Source organism: Neopsephotus bourkii, unplaced genomic scaffold (genome assembly GCF_033783945.1).
Source record: "Neopsephotus bourkii isolate Nb327-2 ecotype Australia unplaced genomic scaffold, CSIRO-AGI_Nbou_v1 NB_1574, whole genome shotgun sequence".
Classification (NCBI taxonomy): domain Eukaryota; kingdom Metazoa; phylum Chordata; class Aves; order Psittaciformes; family Psittacidae; genus Neopsephotus; species Neopsephotus bourkii.
The window spans coordinates 586,972-609,330 of NW_026902050.1; the positions used below are offsets into that span (position 1 = coordinate 586,972).

The following is a 22,359-nucleotide window of genomic DNA, read 5'->3' on the forward strand; positions in this document are numbered from 1 at the left end:
AATTCTAACTCCACATAAACCTCAGTCTGTGATTCCCATCATTTTGGGGCTCCATAACTGGAGAGCATGACTGGGCAGAGAAAGGCTTTGATACTTTGGTGATTAAACATTTTAAAAACACCTAATTTAGATGATGCATAGATGACAAGAAAGCAGCACTTCTCTGTGATGTGCTCTCCCCATAACCCACTGAAAAATACTTGGCAGTAAGCAAAGATTCATAAAACAGGTACTAGCAAATATGCTTTGTTTCTGCACATATGCTGTGCCTGAGACGGCTTCATGACAAGTTCTTGGGAGACAGCATATGTCATTGACAACAGGACCTACAGCCACTCTGCACAACACCTTGGTCCTCCCCAGCTGCCCCAAGATTGCACCCTATAGCAGAGCTATAGAGAACCCTTTGCCTTTCCAGTGGTGGTAGAGAAAGCGATTACTGCTTTTAAGGGGATGATTCTTTTGAGTGCTTTTCAGCATTCTAAAGATTTTAAATTTATGGAATAAATACTTAATCTTGCACTAAAACTCATTCAGGAGTTGCATATATAAACTTTAAAACCAAAGTAACCTTCTGTACTGGTCTTCTGCTCCATTATTCACAAGGAACTGATGGGACTTAGAAGAAACTTTTGTTACTGCTCCACAGGCACTGAAATCTCTAATAAACAGAGCACTGTCTAACTAAATCTAATAAAATCATTAATTCAATTATCATTATTTGGAGAATTCCATCGTACATGACAATATAAAAACCTTAACCACAAAATTGTTAGATTAACAGGAGCATCTTCATAATTCTACCTGGCTGCCTTTTTTTTTTTTTCTTTCTTTGGGGGGGGGGGAAATTGGAGTTTTTATATTTTAACATGAGAAAAGACATTTGATTAGCTCTTTTGACCAGAATGTTACACTCATTGCATTCCTTGTATCCTCATATTATAGCCAAGATGATTTAGATTAAAACATTTTGGTCCTCAGCAGAGTAAACTGTTGATGCCATGCTGACAGCCTGTTAACAGCAACCAGCTATTAGTGGAATTGCTGTGGGAGTTTGTAGGAAGGCATTTTCAAGTGCTTTATCAATACAGATTTTACCTCAGCAGCCAAAAAGGCAGACAGCGTTAGTTTTTGTGGCCTGGGTGGATATGCCATGTGCTTCCTCCCCACTGAAGAAAAAGCACTTGAATCAATATGAATTGCAGGTAGATAGCTCAGCTGGAGCAGAAGGTGATGGTGCCAGGGAAGGGATGAAGTTTCAGGAATTGCAACAGTTTCCACGTGTCTGTAATCAGGCAGCATCAAAGCACGTCTCCAAGGAAAGCACTCATATTCTCTTACCCAGTCACTCCAGACTGCAGCTTGATTATGCTGAGACTTCAAGTATTAATATTTTTGGCACCCTTCTCTTTCATTTTTCTATTGTCAGCAGGTATATTTGTATTTAAAAAATGTTCAAATTCTAATCTTAAATATAAACGAAACAACAACAAAAAGTAATCTGTACCTGGATAGAAATACTGGTGTGGCTAGATCTGAGCTGAGATGCAGACATTTAGCAGCTGTGATAGGTGCCTTCTGGACCAGGCAGCAAATTGCCTTTGACTTTACCGAGCTTTGGCTCAATAGGATTTTTAAGTCAAACTTATTTCATGGCTGCTTACACCTCATTACATCTTTTTGAAAGATAAAAACTTGTCTAGTGCATATTACTGTTTGCAAATTTGGACTGAGTTTATATGATAGTGAAAGCTTTTGCTACATTTCACCACATAATTACTGAAGCACAAATGCCCAGAAAAAAAAACAACTGCTGTAAAGATTTCATATTTGCACCTTAACAGGTGTTGATTAGTTGATGTTTTACTCTGGCACTGCATTTTAGTGGCTCCCTTAAAGCATACATAACTGCTGACATTTTTGTACTTTATTTTTCATTACGCATTTTTTGCACAAATATTTCCTTTGACTAAACTTTGCTTAGAATGTTGAACACCATAAATAGAGCACAAACAATATACATAAATTTAGTTGGTTCATTCAGAGATTCTATTGTCTCTGTCTTGCTCTGTCACTGAGATGTTAACTATTTGGTCAGGGGGGTTTGGGGTTGTTTGGGTTTTATTCCTTTGGTTTTCTTTGGTTTTCTCCATGGAAAAAAATGTGTGCTGCAATGCACAGGTAAGTTCTTGTTCGTTTCAATGGCTGGCTTTAATTCTTACTGCATTTTAATATTAGCTTTCTACTTTTCATGGCCTTTCCAAAGTTTGTTCAGTGGAAAAAAGAGGACAGGGCACAGTGAGCCCTTGTCTGTGTTGAACAAATTCACTTGTATTTCTTTGCTGTCCTAATCTGGCAACAAGCAGCATAGAAATAAACAGAGTGCCTGCAAGCTCAGCCTCAGTCCACTGAAAGACCTATGTTTTCCAGGAGCCACAAATTCTGCTCTGTGGAAAATGAGAAATTTGCTGGCACAATAAAGTAGTGTGCCTGGGTTCCATTGTACAGCCACACTCAGTGGGATAACAAATAGTTTTATAACAGTTGAAGACTTTTGTACCGGTTAAAAAGCAGGACTGCCTGCAGGAGTGAAGGAAGACAGGATTTAGCTGCTAACATGTAGGTCTCTGGCAAATGTACACAACCCTTGCAGTACTAGGATTTATTTTGTCCAAATTCCCCAGGGCAAGTGTTGCTGCGTATCATACTGCATGGCTAGAGAGAGCTACAGTAAAACCCAGAGACAGAGCCTGAGCTGAAATATCAGATGGGAGATTGGGAAAGATCATAAAGAACTTAAGGAACAACTTGCAGAATATAAAGACTGTAGGAATGAGTTCATCAGTGATGTACATGACAGCTCAGTTGTATAGCAGGGTATAACTACATAGAAAGGGGACCAGCACAAAGCAATGATTGTACAAGTTTGGATACTTTGGGAGGTTGTGCTGTTCAAATTGCACCAAAAAAAAAAAAATAAATCCCAACATACAGGGGGAACTGTACACTTACACAAGAGGGACTGTACTTCAGAGCAGACACATGCTGCCAGGATCTCAATTATAAAACAGTATTGCACTGATGCACACACACCCACAGAACATTGCTCAAAACCATGAAGTCAAGGCAGCTCCAAAGTCTTTAGTGTCTTCAGGGTCAAAAAGTATGACTGGGTTGTTTAAATTATCAAATTAGTATTTGTTTATATTTTTCTTCTTATGAATAGCTTTAATTATAGCCTTCACCACAAGCCCCAGCCTCCCCAGTTTGTGTAGTTTTCATGCAGCATTTGCCACTCACTGCTCAGTCCTGGGACTCTGTGCTTGCTCACTCTGTCACTATAGTGCCATTACCACAGTGCCAGCACCATCTCCCAGCTTCATATGCAGTGCTATGGCAGCGTTGCAGTATTTGACCACTTACCTTGTCCGTGCTCCTTGCAGTCATGCTGTATAGATGCACAGGAATTTTCCTGGTGTTGAACATCTCCGTGTCACTCCCTTTCTGTGGCACATACAAGGAATAGGAGGCTCCTGGCAAGAAAGCAGCCAGGCCAGTGGTCCCTGAGTTTTTTGGCGTGCATTTGTAATCAGGTACTGAAGCTGGTTGCACAGTAGAGCCACAAACACCAGGAGATGCTGAGGTCCTGGTGGGTACAGCACCAGTGCAGGCTCCCTCTGTGCATGCTGCCCAGCCTCCTACCAGTTTCTGTTTACTCCTCAGTAAATGGCAATTAACACAGGAGAAATACTGACTTCCTTACATGCTACCAGCTGCCCTGGTTCAATAACTAGGTTAGTTAAAGGTTAAACCAGCCAAGGCATGGGCAGCAAGTTTAAACTTAAAGAAAAATAAACAAAAAAAACCAAACCCAACAACAACAAAAAAAACCCGAAACAAACAAACAAACAAAACCTAGGAAAAAAACCCAAAACACAGCAAACGGGGAAAAAAAAGGAAAAATATAACCTAAGTCTGGGGGCAATACTGGAGCAGATTCCCAGGTCCACATAGCCATTGCTTTCCAGTCCCTTGCTCTCTTCTCTGTCCCTTGCCCTTTCTTCCACTGCCCTGCTGTGCTTGCAGTCCACATCACAGCCATGCACACTGAAGCCATTGCACGTCTAGGGGCCTAAATGCACCTCAGATGAAAATGTGACATCACTGCAGCAGTGAAACTAGCCTGTTTTCTTTGATGTACCCTGCTGTGATGTATGAATAACTTTTTGTGTTATGTAGTAAAATATACCAGAAATCGTAGTCCAATTCCAAATTCTACTATTTACCAAGTTTAATAAAGCTTTAAGAACATTACACAGAATTTGTCTGAGCTTTTTTAAATCAATCATGGTTTAACCATACTTTCACAAACATTTTTCAATTTTCCTAGTGGCACGTAATTGCATTTGAAGCTTAAGATTTTGCAGCTTTGGTGGGAAAGATACATCTAACTCTCCACACTCATTTAGGGAATACATACCCTGGGAGATATTGTAATCTGAAATTCTTCCACTGAGAAAATCAGAATGACAACTAAGGAATTGCCTGTGAACCTCAGCACAAGGTTTTAAAGCACTGAGAAAATAATTCCTGTGCTAACACTGCCACCTATTGCCACCCGCTGAAAAACAGAAGACGGTTGTAGATACCTGTTCTCGTCTCTTATCCCCCTTTGGTATTTGTTGCAATGCTTTAATACCACTTTAATACCACTTTAATAACAGTATTATCAGGGAAACAATGCAAATAAGCCAAAATCAAGTGATAGGTCAAATGAATCTGCAGAACATAAACTCTGCAGAACAGAATCAGCAATGTGTGGAAGTCTCCCTGTGAGACGTGACAGGGAGCTACTAGATTCTGATCCATAGTATTTATGAATATATCCTGAAAGCACATATAGAGCCCTGATCCAACACAACAGAATTCTCCACTTGAGAAATTCCCTTATCTGCAAGTCCCTCTGCTTCCACAACTTCCTCCCTGCGTCACCCTTTACCATTTATCAGTTTCATAAGTATTCCTGTCCAAATTGTTAGCATTCATGTAATGCAATGCACATCACTAGTCAAAAACTTAAGTAATGCAATTTTGTAACACATTCCCATGAAAAATGATTTTATTTTCTTTTTACACCTAGCATTTCCAATGAGTTACCCCTGCACCTTCACTAAATTAGCTACATTTCGGTCCCTGCTCCCACTGACAGCTTTTGGTCAAAGTTATTCTCATTAGTAAAACCAAGATGAGGTACATGAGGGATGCCCTTGGGCCTACAAAATACCCATTAGGCCTTTTTATGAACTTCACTAATATGGATTAATTATTTTTAGGAGACCAACTATCATACAATACTTTCAAACAACGCTCCTGCTCTGCTCCAGTGATTAAAATTATTTTCTCTCCTCAATTAGCAAAAACCTGATCTCGCATAAGAGTAAAGGAGGAGTAAATTACTTTTTTTTCATTTATAATTTTAGTTTCTGAAAATTGAAATCAACTGTGCTTTTCTACTGAGACATATCATACAAATTACACCTTTCTGTGCTTGCACACCCTAAGGTTTCATTAAGTGCCTGCATCTCCTGTACAGCTGGAGATGAAAACCTTACAGGGATGATACAGATGGAAAGGTCATTAACAGAACTAAAGAAATGCATCTGCAAATCTCACTCTGTAAAGGTTTTATGTAACAGCTCCATCTAACAGAGATGGTATTGAATAACAGGCAGCATGCTGAGTCGTCTAATACTTTCCAAAGCCTGGATTTATGGATAGAAGGATAAATCATTGTATTGCTTATAGTCTGATGGACAAATAGTGGAGATTTCTAGAGTCTCGTTATTTAGTAAATATGGGTACTGTTATGGGTCCTTTCAAAATGAAGAAAGACAACTCAAAAAATGACCTGTTCTGCTTTTAGCACAATCAGTTTCCGAAATGAGCAAGTAAATACAGCTGTCCTCAGAAGTTCTTGAAAAATTAAGGAATAAGCATTTTCCAATTCAATATCGTTGGAAAAACTGAAATAAATTACAAAGGTGATACAATACTGTTAACTAGAGTTACTCCTTGATAGCTTTAGATCGAATTTCTCATGCAATATTTTTACCTTCATGACAGAGCGCGAACCATTTCACATGAAAAAAAGGTTGATGAGCTGTGTAATCAGTATCAGCTAACTAACCAGATACCCAACTGATGGAAAATTTCCAATGCTCTCTTTGTCCTTTTATGATATGAGGTTGTGGAACTTCTTTCAGGTTCTTACCACAATTCTGGCAAATCTAAGAGGCTTAGCTTGAGCATCTTATCACAGTATCACAGTATCACAGTATGTTAGAGATTGGAAGGGACCTCAAAAGATCATCTAGTCCAATCCCCCTGCCGGAGCAGGAACATCTAGATAAGGTTACACAGGAACGTGTCCAGGCGGGTTTTGAATGTCTCCAAAGAAGGAGATTCCACAACCTCCCTGGGCAGCCTGTTCCAGTGTTCCGTCACCCTCACTGAGAAGTTTCTTCTCAGGTTTAAGTGAAACCTCTTGTGCTCCATTTTGTACCCATTACCCCTTGTCCTTTCATTGTTTGCCACTGAGAAGAGCCTGGCTCCATCCTCGTGACACTCCCCCTTTATATATTTATATACACTAATAAGGTCACCCCTTAATCTCCTCTTCTCCAAACTATAGAGACCCAGCTCCCTCAGTCTTTCCTCATAAGGGAGATGCTCCACTCCCTTAATCATCTTAGTTGCCCTGCGCTGGACTCTCTCCAGCAGGTCCCTGTCCTTTTTAAACTGAGGGGCCCAGAACTGGACACAATATTCCAGATGAGGTCTCACCAGGGCAGAGTAGAGGGGAAGGAGGACCTCTCTCGACCTACTAACCACCCCCCTTCTAATACAACCCAGGATGCCATTGGCCTTCTTGGCCACAAGGGCACAGTGTCGGCTCATGGTCACCCTGTCGTCCACCAGGACCCCCAGGTCCCTCTCCCCTACACTGCTCTCTAACAGGTCGTTCCCCAGCCTATACTGGAACCTGGGGTTGTTCCTGCCCAGATGCAGAACTCTACACTTTCCCTTGTTATATTTCATCAAGTTATTCCCCGCCCAGCTCTCCAGCCTGTCCAGGTCCCTCTGGATGGCAGCACAGCCTTCTGGCGTGTCGGCCACCCCTCCCAGCTTAGTTTCATGCATCTGCTTTTGAAGCAGAATTTTTCTGTTTATTATTCCTGCACTCTCATGCCTACAGACAGACTTACAATCTGTGAAATACATGGACTAAATGAAAATAGAATTCCTCTTTCTTTTATAGTTCCTGTCTCCTCTAAACTTCTATTAATGAAAACCAAAGCCTGAAGTCTCAAAACAACCCGAATTATGAAACTGACATACACTGCAGAAGTCATTTGGCAGCAGATTTATCACCTATACAATTTTACAGTGATTTCTGATAGTTTTCTTCACTTAGATCACAGAATCAGAAAACCAGAGAATACCAGGTTGGAAGGGACCTCAAGAATCATCTGGATCAAACTTACTTTGGTTTGAATGTGTATGTTTGGTAAGAAATTGGAAACAACAGAATATGAACACCAAGGCAAAAGTACCAAAGAAGGATACATAGAAAAAGGTCAGCACCTCTTTATTAGGCTCACTGCTCATATTAATAATGAATATAGAAGTCCTCTTTTTTTATGAATTAAAGTAACTTTAAGTAGTTATTTTACAATTCCAAATTTCTTGTAAAGAAAAGTTGCTATATATTTCTGTAAGCTTCTGTTTTGATCTGTACAAAGTGCTCTTATTTGAATACTATAAATTATTTACTACAAAGAAAAACCCACAATAAAATGTAAAGCTTTTAGTTTATAGAAATATAAACTTGCAGTAGCACAAGATATACATTTCTCACATTCTTACTGGAGCTCTGAAATCCACTGGGAAGTTGGGAGATTTATGTTCTTCTTCTATATAAAAGTTTTCATTGCCAAACTCCTGCTCGCTGTTGGTTATCACCAGCATGCTCAAAAAACATGAAGTCCTAAGAAGGCAACAAAAAGCAAATGAGACACTTCTTAAATGTGATTCTTAGTTCAGAGATCTCCTGATTGCTTTGCAAGGTATTCAAAGTCCCTTCCTCTCAGAAGCCTCAAAAATAAGATGATGGGGCCACCTCCCTCCATCCCACATTACCTGGGTCTCTCAGAATAGGACACCCACAGAGAGAGAAAGAGGTAGTGGAAGACCCACTTGGAAACTTTAAATTATCACTAGCCAAAGCTATGCTTCCTTTAAGCAGGATTCCTGCCCTGCCTTTGTTAGACTTCACTCAGCCCCTTCAATTTTACCTTAAAGTGGAGTCCATCATAATGATGACTATCTTTTGTTTACATCTGGGGGCCCAGGTTTCTGTGTCTGGAGTCCTGGGTTGCTTGCACTCACTAACACTGTAATTCATGCACATGGTAGCACATGAATGAACACAGGTAAGAAAACCTGTTTCATGCATAGAGCTGTTAGAGGCTGGTGAGAATGCTCCAAACTCAAGGTTCTTCACATGCCCCTTTCCTCTCCCTCTGCAGCTCTGCCAGCACAGCAGCAGAGCACTTTTTGAAATGGTATGCTGATGCTAGATTGCACTGGGAAGTGGAAACATGTGTATTGAATACACTCATACATATACATATACAAAGAGCAAAGTGAGCTGCACTGCAATATTTGACATGAGTCAGAGTGCAGCTGAAAAGTGTTGTATCAAGGTAGATGTGCTTTGCCTCCACACAAGTCCCTTGCATTGGGAATGACTCCTCTGAGAGCATTTAATCCTGTTCAGCTCAGTGATTCACACACTTCCAAGAAGGAGAGCCAGGAGAAAACAGCTGCCACATTCAGCTGTCCAGTTCGCCAGCTCAGCAGGCTGCACTGGTTTGGTCTCTTGGCAATTGCTGATGTGCACTTTCATGGTTTCACCATCCACATAAACATGCTTTCCTCTATTAATGTAATGTTAAAGACTCCATAAGGAGTCTTCCCTTTACAGGGTTTCCCAGTCCCATCAGATATGTAGCTCTTCTTAAATGCAATTAGCACTTCATGTAGTCTAGAACAAGCTTATTATCTGAAATAATTCCTTGTTGCCTTCTGTGTTTAGTTCTACACATAGCAATTTCACAACAAGTTATGGCCCAATTCAAGGAGCTCAGAATCAAATTCTTTAACAGTACATTCTGAACATAAAAATGAAAAGGGCAGTTCATACTCAAGTATCAGTGAATGACAGACTTACAATAAGGAAGCAAGCACCGATCATGACAGCTTTCATTTTTACATCAAGGTCCATTGGGAATGTGATTCCAAAGTTATCCGCATCTGTAAAGGCTTCTTTCAAAAATCCAGTCCACTGCTTAGAAATCCTTCCAACAGTCACAGTCTCATCCACAGATTTCACCTAGTTATATATAAAATTAAAAAAAACATATAATCTGTCATTTGTAATATTCCCAAATCCCATTCATCACAGATCCATGTGAAAGCTACAGACTGTGTTATTTGAATTAATGCAATCATTGAACGTAACTGTACCAGAAAAACAACCCTGACTATCAGAATATCAGTATTAAGTAGCGCAGACATGAACTTAATTCTAAATCTAATTACAGAGTTCAATGCTTTAATGGTGTTGGAAGACACCTACTGCACACATGTACACACACTGCTGCCAAGTGTTGTCTTTTAACCAAGAGAGCAAATTAGTTTCTCCTGCCATGTATCAGGTGCTGCTGGAGTGAAAATTAAACAAACTACATTGTTCTGTTACAAAACAGAAATTAGCCCTTTGGTCTTTCCTAAAGTTAGATGCAGTTGTCAGAGCTGCAAAATCTAATTTTCAAAATAAAATTATACTAAATTTGCTTTAGCAACTATTTGCAACATCATTTTAAATATAAAATGATAAACTAGTGTATCTACTAATTAATGTGTATGAAAATAATGATGCATTAGTCACTATTATTTTTAAGTGAAAGTTGTAAGTCTTCAGTCATTCAAATTTATATTTTAGGTCTAAATTATATTGATTTACTTGGTCAGTGCGTGATTATTAAATTATTAAATGAGTGGTTGTAGGAAGTCACAGAATCACAGAATCCCAAGGGTTGGAATAGACCTCAAAAGATCATCTAGTCCAACCCCCCTGCAAGAGCAGGGTAACCTAGAGTACATCACACAGGAACTTGGCCAGGCGGGCCTCGAATATCTCCAACGTAGGAGACTCCACAACCCCCCTGGGCAACCCGTTCCAGTGCTTTGTCACTCTCACAGTAAAGTTTTTCCTGATGTTCACGTGGAACCTCCTGTGCTCCAGTTTACACCCATTGCCCCTTGTCCTGTCACTGGACATCACTGAAAAAAACCTAGCTCCACCATCCTGACACTCACCCTTTACATATTTGTAAACATTGATGAGGTCACCCCTCAGTCTCCTCTTCTCCAAGCTAAAGAGACCCAGCTCCCTCAGCCCCTCCTCATAAGGGAGAAGTTTCACTCCCTTAATCATCTTTGTGGCTCTGTGCTGGACTCTTTTAAGCAATTCCCTGTCCTTCTTGAACTGAGGGGCCCAGAACTGGACACAATGACACAGCTGAGAATAACATCTTTTGTTAGGACCAAACACAATAGATTCAAAAAGATTTCACTGCTAAATATTTAAATTAAGAGATCTGTGTGCAACCTCAGGGAATCAGTTTCCCTGATCACTGATGAGTGGCTTCAAGACATCAATTCGGGAAGGTTTTCTGGTTTATCTAGAGTAATCTACATATCTAGAGAAGTGAATTGATTATACTAGCATTAAAGTATTCTGTGCTAATTACTTAATATATATTACAGTTCAGTTGACAAGTTCAAGCAACAAATCAAGCAATAAACTACTATCAAACTACTACCTGAAAGAGGATACGTACAAACAACTTTTAGCCTTGCATACCTCAAAATTAACGTCATCACAACAGCTGCAGGCAACACATGGGCCAGAAATTTTCAATATATCCATTCTTTTCTCATCTTGAATGGTAAACTTTGGCAGGCAGGCATGCCAGTTCTGGACAACATAACCAACTGGTGTTCCTGGTGGTGCCTGAACTTCCATCTTCACAGGAAAAAGAAAACCTCCAAGTGAGCAGTCATGCTTTGTTAAGCTTGTTCGACAAACCTCACCATAACATACAAACCAAACACAACTTATTTTTCCACAACAATCTGGCTTCCCAATGGATGAAGCTGCATGGGGTTTTCTGTGAATGTTTTCAAAAAAACTGCACACAAATTTCAGACCTCATATACATCTCCAGTATAAAGATCAAAGTCAAAGAAAGGCTCTGAGCATCCTGAAAGCATCAGAAGTTGCATCACCCCATAGTTATATTAATATTAAAAAAGCTCATCATGTTGAATTTCACTGTAGGTTTCACAGCAGCAGTAAATTGAAAACTCTAGCTGTTACTTTATGAAAGCCACTGACTAGCTCTTACATTGCAAGTTCATCTCCAGCACAGATTTTGGTAATGGCCACAAGTTGCCTGACAAGCTGTTTCATCAAATTTTTCATTACCATAATCAGAATGGCCAGAGTGAATCCAAGTGTTGCAGCAAACTTGCTTCTTCCCAGACCAAGGACCCCATAAGCAAATCCCACAGCTCTCTCCCCCACCCCAATTTACAGGCAAAAACTGACTTGTTTCACCTTGCCTAATTCAAGACAGCCCCATCTAAAAATTGCACAGATGGACCACTTCCTGTGTGAAGGAAGAAAGTGAGAGGGAGCAACTCACCTCCTGTAAGCAGCAGGGAAAGCAGCATGAAGAACACCGGAGGGGTCTCTGCAATGTTATCACCTCATGGCCCAGGTTGTCTATAATCCGAATGGTGAAGGGTCGTGATGGCCCACAGCAATTCCTGGTACAGCAGTCAGTGTCCTCAGCTGCAAAGTACACCCTTTGCCCCAGCGTATTCTTGATTTCATATTTGTTGTTTGTTTCAAAGCCAGTCAAAACTGAAAAACAGGAACAGAATAGTTAAATTTCTGAGGTGCATCTGGTCAGAAAAGTCACCATGCTAACTCTAAAGCTACCCTTTGGGAAGGCAGGCCTCCCTCAAAGTCTGTCAGAGGAAGCTACTGGCAAAATGAAGTGGTGAAGGACCTTTAAGCAGTGAAGCCTGACAGAGAAGTTCAGAGAAGAGAAGCTACCATGCACATGACAAGGCAGAAATTGTAGAGATGTCCATTAGTCTCCTCCCACCAGACAGGGACACTTACTGCCAGAGCAAGCACCACAATTATATAAATAACACAGCATGGAAAATTCACAGGGAAGGAAGAGCTGAAGGGATGAAAATTAAAAAGAAAACTTGTGAATTTGGTGAAGCAACAACATTCAAATGAAAAGGCCATAAAAAAAAGCCTCACAGTCAAGATTCACAGCAGCACAAATGGAAAACAACAAGAGCCAGGACAGAAATTCTGATTAATTTCTCTAAAAAAATGAAAGCACCCTTTGAAGCACTATGGAAAGAAAAGGCAGCAACAGTAGGCATCAACTGAGATGGATGTTCTATTTTATTTCTTCCATTTGAAAGACACTGATAACATGACTTTGATATTCTTAAAGTGAACAGAATAAGGGTAGTAGAAGGAAAGCAGTTCAATTCACTAAAACAGCAGGATTTCCTGGAAACTAGACTAGAGCTTCATGCCAGTCTATAGAGTTAGACGGAATAAGAAAGGACAGAAAATAACATTTTTAAGCAGGGAAGAGAAGCAAGTAGAAATCATGTGGATTAATAACATGGGAAACGGAACTTCAGCTTTAACTATCTACCAAGATTATTCAGTCACATTGCTATGTATCTTTAGAGAAACAGAACCAGCTTAAAATCCCCTGCCCTCCTATCTTCTTGTTTCTCTCCTCCACAACTTCTGCAGAAACTGAGACAGATAACAGAGGCAGGAAAGAGAAAGGTTGTGATCCACCTTAAAAAGATAGTATCAAAGTCTAAATTTTATCATTTCATGGGATTATTTGATTTAAACACTTCTCTGCCATAAATACTTTGCACTTACTCTCAAGAAGTTCAATTTGTTGATGAATTAATATCTGGTCAATCTGTTAATAGTTAAAAAAATTAAACAGAATAAATAGTTAACAAGTTGTAAATAAGAGAAACCTAGTTTCAAGAAGCATTACTGTTTCATTTCAGAATTCAGATTTTTGGGTCAATATATTGCCTAGAGGCAGATCATCTACTGGTAAAGTGTGCAAGTAGCTCTTGTATCCCATCCTGTCCTCTGCCAAATTAGCAGAACAGTGTTTCAGGGCACTGGAGCAGATGACAGTTGTTCCCAAGTTGGGCTAGTTACAAGCACATTAGGTCTCAGGCTGGCTCACTTACAAAGCCCGAGAGAGCCTCTGACACCTCATATCCCAGCTGCTTATACTAGGAGTCCATACAGACAAAAGCAGGAAAATAAGAAATTTTAAAGCTACTGTTCAGCTCTGAGAGAAACTCAGGATACAGGGAAACTCAGGATACATGAAACCTCAGGATACAGGGAAACTCAGGATACATGGCCTCATGGCCTTCCCTCACTGGTGCCTTTTTCTTTTTTTTTCTTTTTTTTTTTTTTAGCAATTTGCAGATTTGGCAAAAATCTATCAGTGTTAAGCCTTGATATTTGCTCCCAGAAATAAGATAAACTGTATTTTTACAGTACAAGGACATATTCTGCAATTTGAAAACTGTTCTTATTTTGCTATTAGCATTCCCTATGTTGTGAAGTCTGACTAGTATCTCTGCTAACAACATTATGAGGAGGTGTGAAGCAAGCACCATGTAGAAAACTAAGCACTTTTAATGTGCTACAGGTGCACATATTATATATACTTATTATAGACACTTTGCCAAATCTCATTACATCTCACAAACAGTATCTCCAGAAATAGGAAAGTTCTGTGATAGCCCTGTGCTCCTAGTAATTTCGCATCTCACTTGACAGAAGAGTACTGCATGAAGTGCTGCAACCATAACAGGCATCTCCACACTGAAACATGCATCAATTCCATTACAAAAGGCTTCACTTAGCAGCCCAAAAGTAGCAACCCACAGAGCTGTAACAAAGCCATATAGTTTTTTTAGCTTTTTCACAGATGCAGGCTGCTTCCCAGGTGAATGCCTGCTCTCTGGGGAATAAGGAAGGGTGCAGGTACCTGAGTGAGGTATTGCAGTCCAGGAGGGCAGTTGGGAAGAGGAGGAGGGACAGGCATCCAGATTGTCCCCTCCTTCACAATGGGCTGGTTCTGTATGGGTGGAACAGCAAGTTCAGCTGGGACTCTCATGGGCTGTACCTGAAAGCCATAGCTCCCTGCACCTGAAACACCTGGTGTGGTAGGAGAGATGCAGTTGTTAAAGTTAGATGTTAGAAAAGAATTGCCCCATGCATCTCCAAAAGATGAATGTATTCGCTATTTTGGCCTACAAAGATCCTTGTGCAAAGAAGTTACACTGGATATGGATGTTCTAATCCCTCCATACAAAACCAAATAAAATCAGTAAATGAATCATTATTCATATATATTCATATATATTCATATATAGCAGAAATTTTATTCACATAAAGATAGGCAATTCAAAAATTAGAAATAAACAAATGAAGGTTATTTCTAAATAAAGAAGACAGAAACCTTAAAATAGATTAAAAGTATGAGCATTTACAAGTTGTCAGTTGAGCAAATGGGGAATTTTCAGACAAAGTGTTCCTGGAAGCATACCTTCTACTTATGTGATAGGAAATGTCCTTTTAGAAAGTTCATCTGCAGTTTTCAAACCAAATAAATGTGATCTAAAACCAGCACTTTCCCATTCTCTTTCAAAACTCAGGAAATCCACAACTCCTTCATGGAGGAGGTGCACAGTAAAGGAGGAAATAGTTCTACATTTTGTGAATGCCAAGTAAATCTTCTCCAGTTGCCACTCAATAGAAAACACAAGCTCTCATGAAGCACTTCAGGGTCTAAATGCTCATCACCCTACCAGATGACACACGCAGTATTGCCTTGGTGCTCACAGCCTACCCCACATCCCTGGCTGAGCGCAGAGCCCTGCCTTGCTTGCAGCAACAGAGCCTTTGTAGCTGAAGTTGATGTTGAAGTTACAGAACAATAACTGTATTTTTCCCCTCACTTAGTACTTCCCTGGTAGGCTGTAGGTTTTCACTCTGATAGAAAGGAAATATATATTTTACTTGATTATTTATAGCTCGAGATACTGACTTGTAGATTTTAGCCCAAATCTGTTCAGCATCAGTTTTTTCCTTTACATTCCAATACATGGACTGTTACACATGAAAGCTCACACCGTAGCCGTTAATGGGATAGTACCTCAAGTGATGTAAACAGCTGTAGCTTAAAATTCGTAGGTGGCAGGGGCCCCCACTCTAGAGAAGGATTCACCCTTACGGAATACAGAATCACTTTTATGTCTGAGCACAGGCTTCGCAGATGAATTATCTACTGCTGTCATGAATAAGTATATGCATGCTCCCCTGACCTCCATCACACAGGCAGCACATGCTCATTCCCTGCTGAAGCTAACTGTACTTTTAGACCTCTGACTGCTCTGCCACAACATGCACAAGCTTTAACTTATGAACAGCACAGTAACTCAGGCCAAACGGTTTGCATTTTATCTACAACTTATGCTTTGAGTCTGATTGTTAGACCTGGTTCTTCAGAAAGCAATTAGTTGCCAGAACATGAGAAGCTATTTAGAAGTGTTGCATTTTGAATGGGTGGGGAGCAGGAAATGAAATATGAGAGGAGAAAAGCAAATCAGTGCAAGGTATAACCACATGCAAAGTACAGCAATTGGGTAGGAAACAGGCACAAAATACATGGATCAGCAGAACAGGTGAGAGGAAAACCATTCTTTCTTCAGTTCTGGATTTCTAGAGAAAAGTAAAGTGAAATACTGAAATAGCATATTAATTAAAAAATCTGATAATCAGCAAGAAGCTGCCACATATTAATTGCTTTGCATAAGTAATACCACCGTAACAAACTCCACACAGTAACCACTGAGGAACATCCAACATATTTAACTCCTACCACTGCTGGTACTGCTCAGCACCACGAAGGAAAAGATGATTTTTTAGTAAAACAGAAATTAACAGAAACTCTACAAAGTTAACAGCAGAAAAGGAAATCAGAGATGGTCACCCTGGTGAAATGAAATCTCACATTTCCTGTCCCTATTTTCAGATCTGTAGACAAGCAACCTACCTTGGTAAGTCCCAGGTGCATGTTGAGGGTAGCCATAGGGGACTTGATATCCTGGCACGTGGTTAATGTTTGAAAATCCAGGTGCTAGGTCAGGTTTATGTGCTGGAAGAATGGAACATAAACTCTGAGTACTGCCTATTTCCTCCTGCCCTACAGTGAAAAATCCCCAACACTGCCTCCTTTTTCAGACTAGATGTAACAAAATTAAGCAGCGGCTTTCTGTATAGCAAAACCTGCATAACAAGTTCGTATTTGTGCACAATACGTATATTAAACATCAGTATAATGTTTAAGAACTTAAAGGAGTTCTCATCCTTAACGTGCAGAATAAAAGCAGGTATTGCACATGATGTCATAAAGATGTCACAGAATCACAGGATCATTTAGCTCAGAAAGGACCTCTTGAGATCACCTAGTCCAAGCAGGGTCAGTTCACTGTCTGGACCAAAGGTGCCTTTGTTCATCTATATTTAGAAGCAGGCTTTAATACAAAGAATTGCCAGGGAACTGACTGGCTGCCCTCCTGTACAGAACTGACTGGCAGTGAGTCATTCTTCATTATATAAAGCATTTTCCACCAATTTCTTCAGGTTACACTAATGCCTCACCGGCAGACTCAGAGGGTTATGCATTTAAAACATTTACTAAGTTCATTTTGTAAGCAGAAATAACTTGAATTTCAAGATGATTTATTTGTTTTATTTAACTTTAGAAATCACGATCTGAAAATGTAAGCTATATTTTGGAAATAATTAAATTTCAAAATGTAAATAATTTCAATTCAAAACATATTGAACAAAAATTCATACATATTTCACAAAAATAGAAGGTAAGTAAACTAATAGCTAAGCTAATATTGCTTGAACACTATGGAAAGACCCATAATATTTTGATATTAAGAAAAGATGGTTTATATTTTACTCACCTTGCATTGCCATGGATGTGCTTATAGAAGTTCTGCAAAAAAAAAAAGAAAAAGGGGGGGGGGTTAATACATACATATAATTTTACATAAGAGTTATTCAAAGTTCTCTATTATTGCTAAAAGATACTTGCCTGTCTAAACTGTACAGGAAAACTGAATTACAAATGCAAGTATCTCTGCTTCCTTCTAGGCTATGTCTCCACCACACCGTAAGTCTGAATTATCTATGCCTGTATTCATGCTTTGAGTATCCTGAAATTATTAAGTCAGAGGAAAGCATCTCTATGTGCAGTTATTTCACTGCACTACAAGACTTCATTGTGCAGCCATTCAGAAACATCATGCAATTCATATGAACAAATTACTGCAGTAATTTTGCAGCAACTGGTTTAGTATATTGATGTTGACTATAAAACCTGCTTGGGTAAATCCTGGAGCAGCCCTGATGCCATCCTGTCACCTATTCAGTTCTTTATGCTATTCCACTTCTGAAGTGGTACTACTAAATATCATGTATCCAATATTTGTCTTAACATGATAATAATGGGTTTGCACAGGGGAGTGGGATTCCACAGCCGAACAGCATGAGTGAAAGGGACAACTGCTTGTCTTTTTCCTTATACCTTTCCATAATTGTCAAAAGGAGTTAAAAAAAGGCAGAAAGAACATTTACTGATGCCAGCATTAACCTTAAGAGATACTCCTTTTTGCCTCTAGAGTAATGAGAGAAGGAAAACAACGGCAGCAACTTCTATTGAAGACAATGGTCCAAACCAGACAGGGGAGCCACAAGTGGACGTACAGAAAAGAACAGCATAGGAGCTCCTTTTTATAAGATTGAAAGCTTTGTAACAAATGATAAACCTAGTTATTCGTTAGACAGAATGCATTTCAAGTTAAACTAGCAATATATTTTGTCTGTTAATGACTCTTCCAACTAGTTCAGTTTGGTGAAGATGGCCATTCAAAGCTGGGAAGGAAACTGAAACTGAAAACAGTTCCTTCCTGCTTTTTACTCCTGGAGTAAAAGCAGATATCACACTAGGATGTTTAATGGTTCTGGGATGACACAGCATCTCTCTCACATCCCAACTTGCACACAACATCCTCTTTGTTTAGTGTATTGGTCTTAAAGTGTTCCTTTTTCAAACCTTGTTCTTGCAGCTAATATAAACTGACAAGTTTAATATATGGCCATATTAAAATATGTTGAGAAAACTACCAGCTTGTAGGAATAGCACAAATTAAAGATGAATAATAAACATAATTTAAACTAGTAAAAGCTCAGTTTATACTGTGAGATGTTCCAGCTACCTGAACTTTAGTGAAATACTGAGAATTCAAACTGAACCCTTTGATAAAAGAACGGTAGAGACCATATCATATAATTTGTTTATAAGAAAGGCTTTACAATAGCCCAGAATCTTTCTTCTCCCTACAACCACACATAGATGCCACTGCACAACCTAGAATTTAGAAAATGGTGATAGGCTCTATGGCAAGAAAAGTAATAAAGATTTTACATTTTACAAAGTTCAACTCCTGTTTCATCAGACATTATGTTAAGAACAGTTAAGATTATGTCTTTTACTAAAACTGTCTTTCTTCTTCTATAGCTTTTTATGTAGACTCCTTCTATCACAGCCAACTCAGTCACCAAGATTAGTACATTGCCATTCATGCCTTGTTTTTCATCTGAATAATTTATGAAGATTGTGAAATAACATGAAATTGTGAAATACCAAAGGAACGAGGAACAAAACCTCACTTTTGTCAACTGTACGTTGCACAATATATTGTTCAATGATGTCGCTATGCATGGGGAAATTCTCACATGGTGAAACCTCAGTCAAGAAACAGCAGTAACTAAAAGACCAGTCACTTACAAATGAGTTGGTTCCAGCTACCTGGGTTACACAAAGCAAAAAAGACTACATTTTCATTTCAGTTTAATAAAATAAGGCTTTACAAGCTGCTAGGTGTTACTAGTTCTAGTAACAGTTTTAAATATAGGGAACAATCACTGAAACATTACTTTGCAAGGAAAAGTAAAGGTATTTGCATTAAGCTCCCACTAACGCAAAAGAGGGAGAATACTATTTCTTTGTAATGGAGTTAAAACTCCATAGAACTAAAGAAAAAAGGAAAAAAAAGTGCTTCAGCAAGTAAAAATTCATTACTGAATTAACTCTGGCTTGATAAAACAGTAGCTGCATGAATCCCTCTCACTACACTGGCCACGTGCTGCAACCCGGATTTACAACATAAATCGAGAGTAAATTGTGTTGTGGTGAATAAGCTGGACATGGTGTCCAAGAAGCAGCTCTGAATCTTTGCATACACTTGATAAAAATCTTTGCAAGGCGCTGAGCAATCTGACCTACATGTGAATTTAGGCTGGCTTTAAGCAGAGGAATGGACCAAACAACCTCCAAAGGTTATCCTTTCCAACCCAGATTATGCTAGGATTATAAGGGTCCTTCACATTTTATTACATTACTTGAGATATTTGCTGATCAAACATTCACCAAAATCCCCCAGCTGAAGTGCTAAAGGGCAAGGGAGGATAATGGGGTCCAGGCTCCAGCTCCCATCACCTCAGGCCCTTGCGGGGGCCATCATGTTTAAGGCTATGCAAGAGAACCTGTGCCAGGAAAAGCCTGACAGATTCCTGTAGTAACTTATAGCTCTGGGCCCATGCTCCCAAAGGGAGTACAGATAAGATATAAAGATACTTTGGTTCAGCTTTACACAGGGAAAAGGAGAAGTGATTTTGCTGGCTGAAGGGAAGCACCAGGGAAACGCTTCATGGACAGCAGCTGTCTTGATAGGGAATGACCCTTATGAAACAGTCTGGACGGTCTGAGGTACCCCCACTGCGCCTGTACACTAAGAGTGGGAAGGGCAGGGGCTGCCAGCTGGCTCTCCTGAAACACACTACTTGAACCCTGAAGCATGACTGATGGAGAGAGGAAATGAAAAGCAAAAGAACACACACATCTGCCCCCAGCAGTGCTTTGACTGCCAAGAGCAACCCTTGAGCCATGGGTTATCAAGCTGACAGCAGATCCCCAAACCTCATCTGCTGTAACGCTCACAAGAGAAAGGAATTCATATCAAGAATTCTCATTCTTCACGCCTTGACCTTATACACTGTACTACCCAGAACCCATATTGTCAGCCTTCCTCCTCATCCGTAGGAGTTCTCCAGACTTCTTCCCTTTGCTCTCAGAAGTAGCAGTCAATTGCTGCTAAACCCTCTAACCCAGTGCCAGCATACCCCCACCAGCTCCTCACTCTCTACTTTCTTGAATCATTACTCAAATGGGTAACGCAGAAGCAGAGCATCCAGGTGTCCAGGTATAGTGGTTTTTCCCCTCCAGGAGTTTTGAATCAGGACACTCAAGGACAGCCAAAAACTTTTGGGAAGGAATACAAGAAAAGTTCCAAAGGAAGTCAGAACAATACTGTTCTGGTTCAGAGAAAACTAAGGAAATACATTCCTAGCTTGCTCTTTTTTAAGGAATGAAAGAATACCTATGTTCCTTTTCAGTCACTTTCTATTTTCAGAACCGCATTACGCGTATTCTTTATTCTGATACATATCAGTAGGTAAACTGTAAGTCATTTAGAGAGATCTTAATTCAGTTAACTACAAAGCTTCCGGGTTTTATTAGAAAAACAGTCTACTAGCATGACAATCAGTTTCGATTCCTCTCCAGCTCGCTGAAATACTGCCAAGAGCATACTAACATAAGCCCTCAAGCACAAACATGAAGCATGGTGCCATTTAAATACCAAGCCAGGCCATTTCCAAGAAAGTTGATGATTAAAAAAAAAAAAAACAAAACAGAAGCTGAACAGCTGTAAGGCATGCATTAGTTCACGCTAGCTAGCTTTGTGGCACTTCCTTTCATCATTATATTAGACTATTCAGCCACTGGATTTTAGCCTCGGCTACCGCAGACACAGTATACTTTAAGACAATTTAGTTAATCTAATTAAACAGGTTATTTTCTGCTAAAGTTAACAAAACAGCCTTCAGAGAAGGAATTAAATGAGATACTCATTGGCATTAAATTATTTTCTTCTGATGCAACAGGGCACCCTCTTTCCTCTGACATTGCCATCTCTCCTGCAACCTGCGAGTGCCAACACCCAAGGGCCAAAAAAACAGGTCATGGTCTAGGTCCCCAGCCTCAGGGACATGAGGGCACATGCCTAACGCTGTTCTTTCACTTCTGGATGACACGGCCACCATTGCCCCAGCCATGCCTGCTGCTGCCAGCTCTCTTGAGCACAGCCCCGGCAACAAGATAATTTCTTAAACCATTTCTTCAGAAGCCAGTTACTTCGCTGAAGACAGATTTTCTAACTGGACCACCGAGAAAGACCACCGAGAAGAAATCGCACACGGTAAAGACACTTACATCCACAGAAAGAATACCCGTTCCCAAAGCCGAGGAGCCGCTCCGGCACCGAACCGCGCTTCCAGCCGTGCTGGCCCCGCTACGGCCGAGCCCCACTCCGCTCCACCGGTCCCCGTCCCGTCAGAGCGTCTCCGGAACCCCAGCGCCACTGGGCGGGAGCTGCCCAGGGCCGCCCTGAGGGAGGCCGCACTGGGGGGGCCGGGCCACCAACACCCGTCCGGGAAGCGCAGGGTGGGAGCACTGGGCGGTCTTTTGTCTCCAGTGGAGGAATCGTGCTTATAAACCGCGGGAAAGGGGGCTGGGATGTCCCTCGGACCGGGGCTCTGCCGCGCTGGACGCTGTGTACGTGAACGCCGCTTTCTCGGTTAACCGCTGTTTTGCTACGGGAGTGGAATGGAAGGTCAAATATTTGTTTAAAACTGAGCGATGCACTAGTTCTAGGAGGTAGCAATGTCTCTTGCAGTATAACTGCTACAAATGAAATAGCGTTGGTGTTCTTCCATTAAGGAGGCAGTTCACACTTTACCATGTAACTGCTGTCTTTGAGATGTATGTCAAATTATTATTCACAGTAGAATATAACCTAAAAAATAATTTGAAAGTATGTATCTTAGGTTTCCTGTTATTTTTACACTCATCTTTGCCTTCAGATAAAGCTTCCCCTGTC

At 40.2% G+C, this 22,359-nt stretch overlaps 1 protein-coding gene across 3 annotated transcripts; it reads right to left on the bottom strand.

Moving 5' to 3' along the window:
* Positions 1–7,631: 7,631 nt before the first annotated feature.
* On the bottom strand, positions 7,632–21,808 carry LOC133222072 (phospholipid scramblase 1-like). Of its 3 annotated transcripts, none has more exons than XM_061371409.1 (9): positions 21,710–21,808; positions 17,263–17,294; positions 16,338–16,439; positions 14,268–14,437; positions 13,124–13,166; positions 11,835–12,055; positions 10,991–11,152; positions 9,293–9,454; positions 7,632–8,047 (listed from the first exon to the last, which is right to left on the bottom strand). In XM_061371409.1, the coding sequence occupies exons 2-9, from the start codon at positions 17,273–17,275 to the stop codon at positions 7,988–7,990; spliced, it is 933 nt and encodes a 310-aa protein (XP_061227393.1). In that variant the 5' UTR covers positions 17,276–17,294; positions 21,710–21,808; the 3' UTR covers positions 7,632–7,987. The 3 variants fall into 3 exon arrangements, with proteins under 3 accessions (XP_061227393.1, XP_061227394.1, XP_061227395.1); XM_061371410.1 differs by having other exon boundaries at positions 21,693–21,808; XM_061371411.1 differs by lacking the exons at positions 13,124–13,166; positions 16,338–16,439; positions 17,263–17,294; positions 21,710–21,808 and having other exon boundaries at positions 14,268–14,401.
* Between the last annotated feature and the right edge of the window lie 551 nt (positions 21,809–22,359).

What these genes read in the sequence shown, in the direction of transcription:
- LOC133222072 (XM_061371409.1), bottom strand. An exon ending in ACAAATTGAACTTCTTGAGA is followed by an intron (nt 12,056 to 13,123) that starts GTAAGTGCAAAG and finishes CCTGTTTTTCAG; the next exon opens with TTTTGACTGGCTTTGAAACA. An exon ending in GTGATGACGTTAATTTTGAG is followed by an intron (nt 9,455 to 10,990) that starts GTATGCAAGGCT and finishes ATATATAACTAG; the next exon opens with GTGAAATCTGTGGATGAGAC.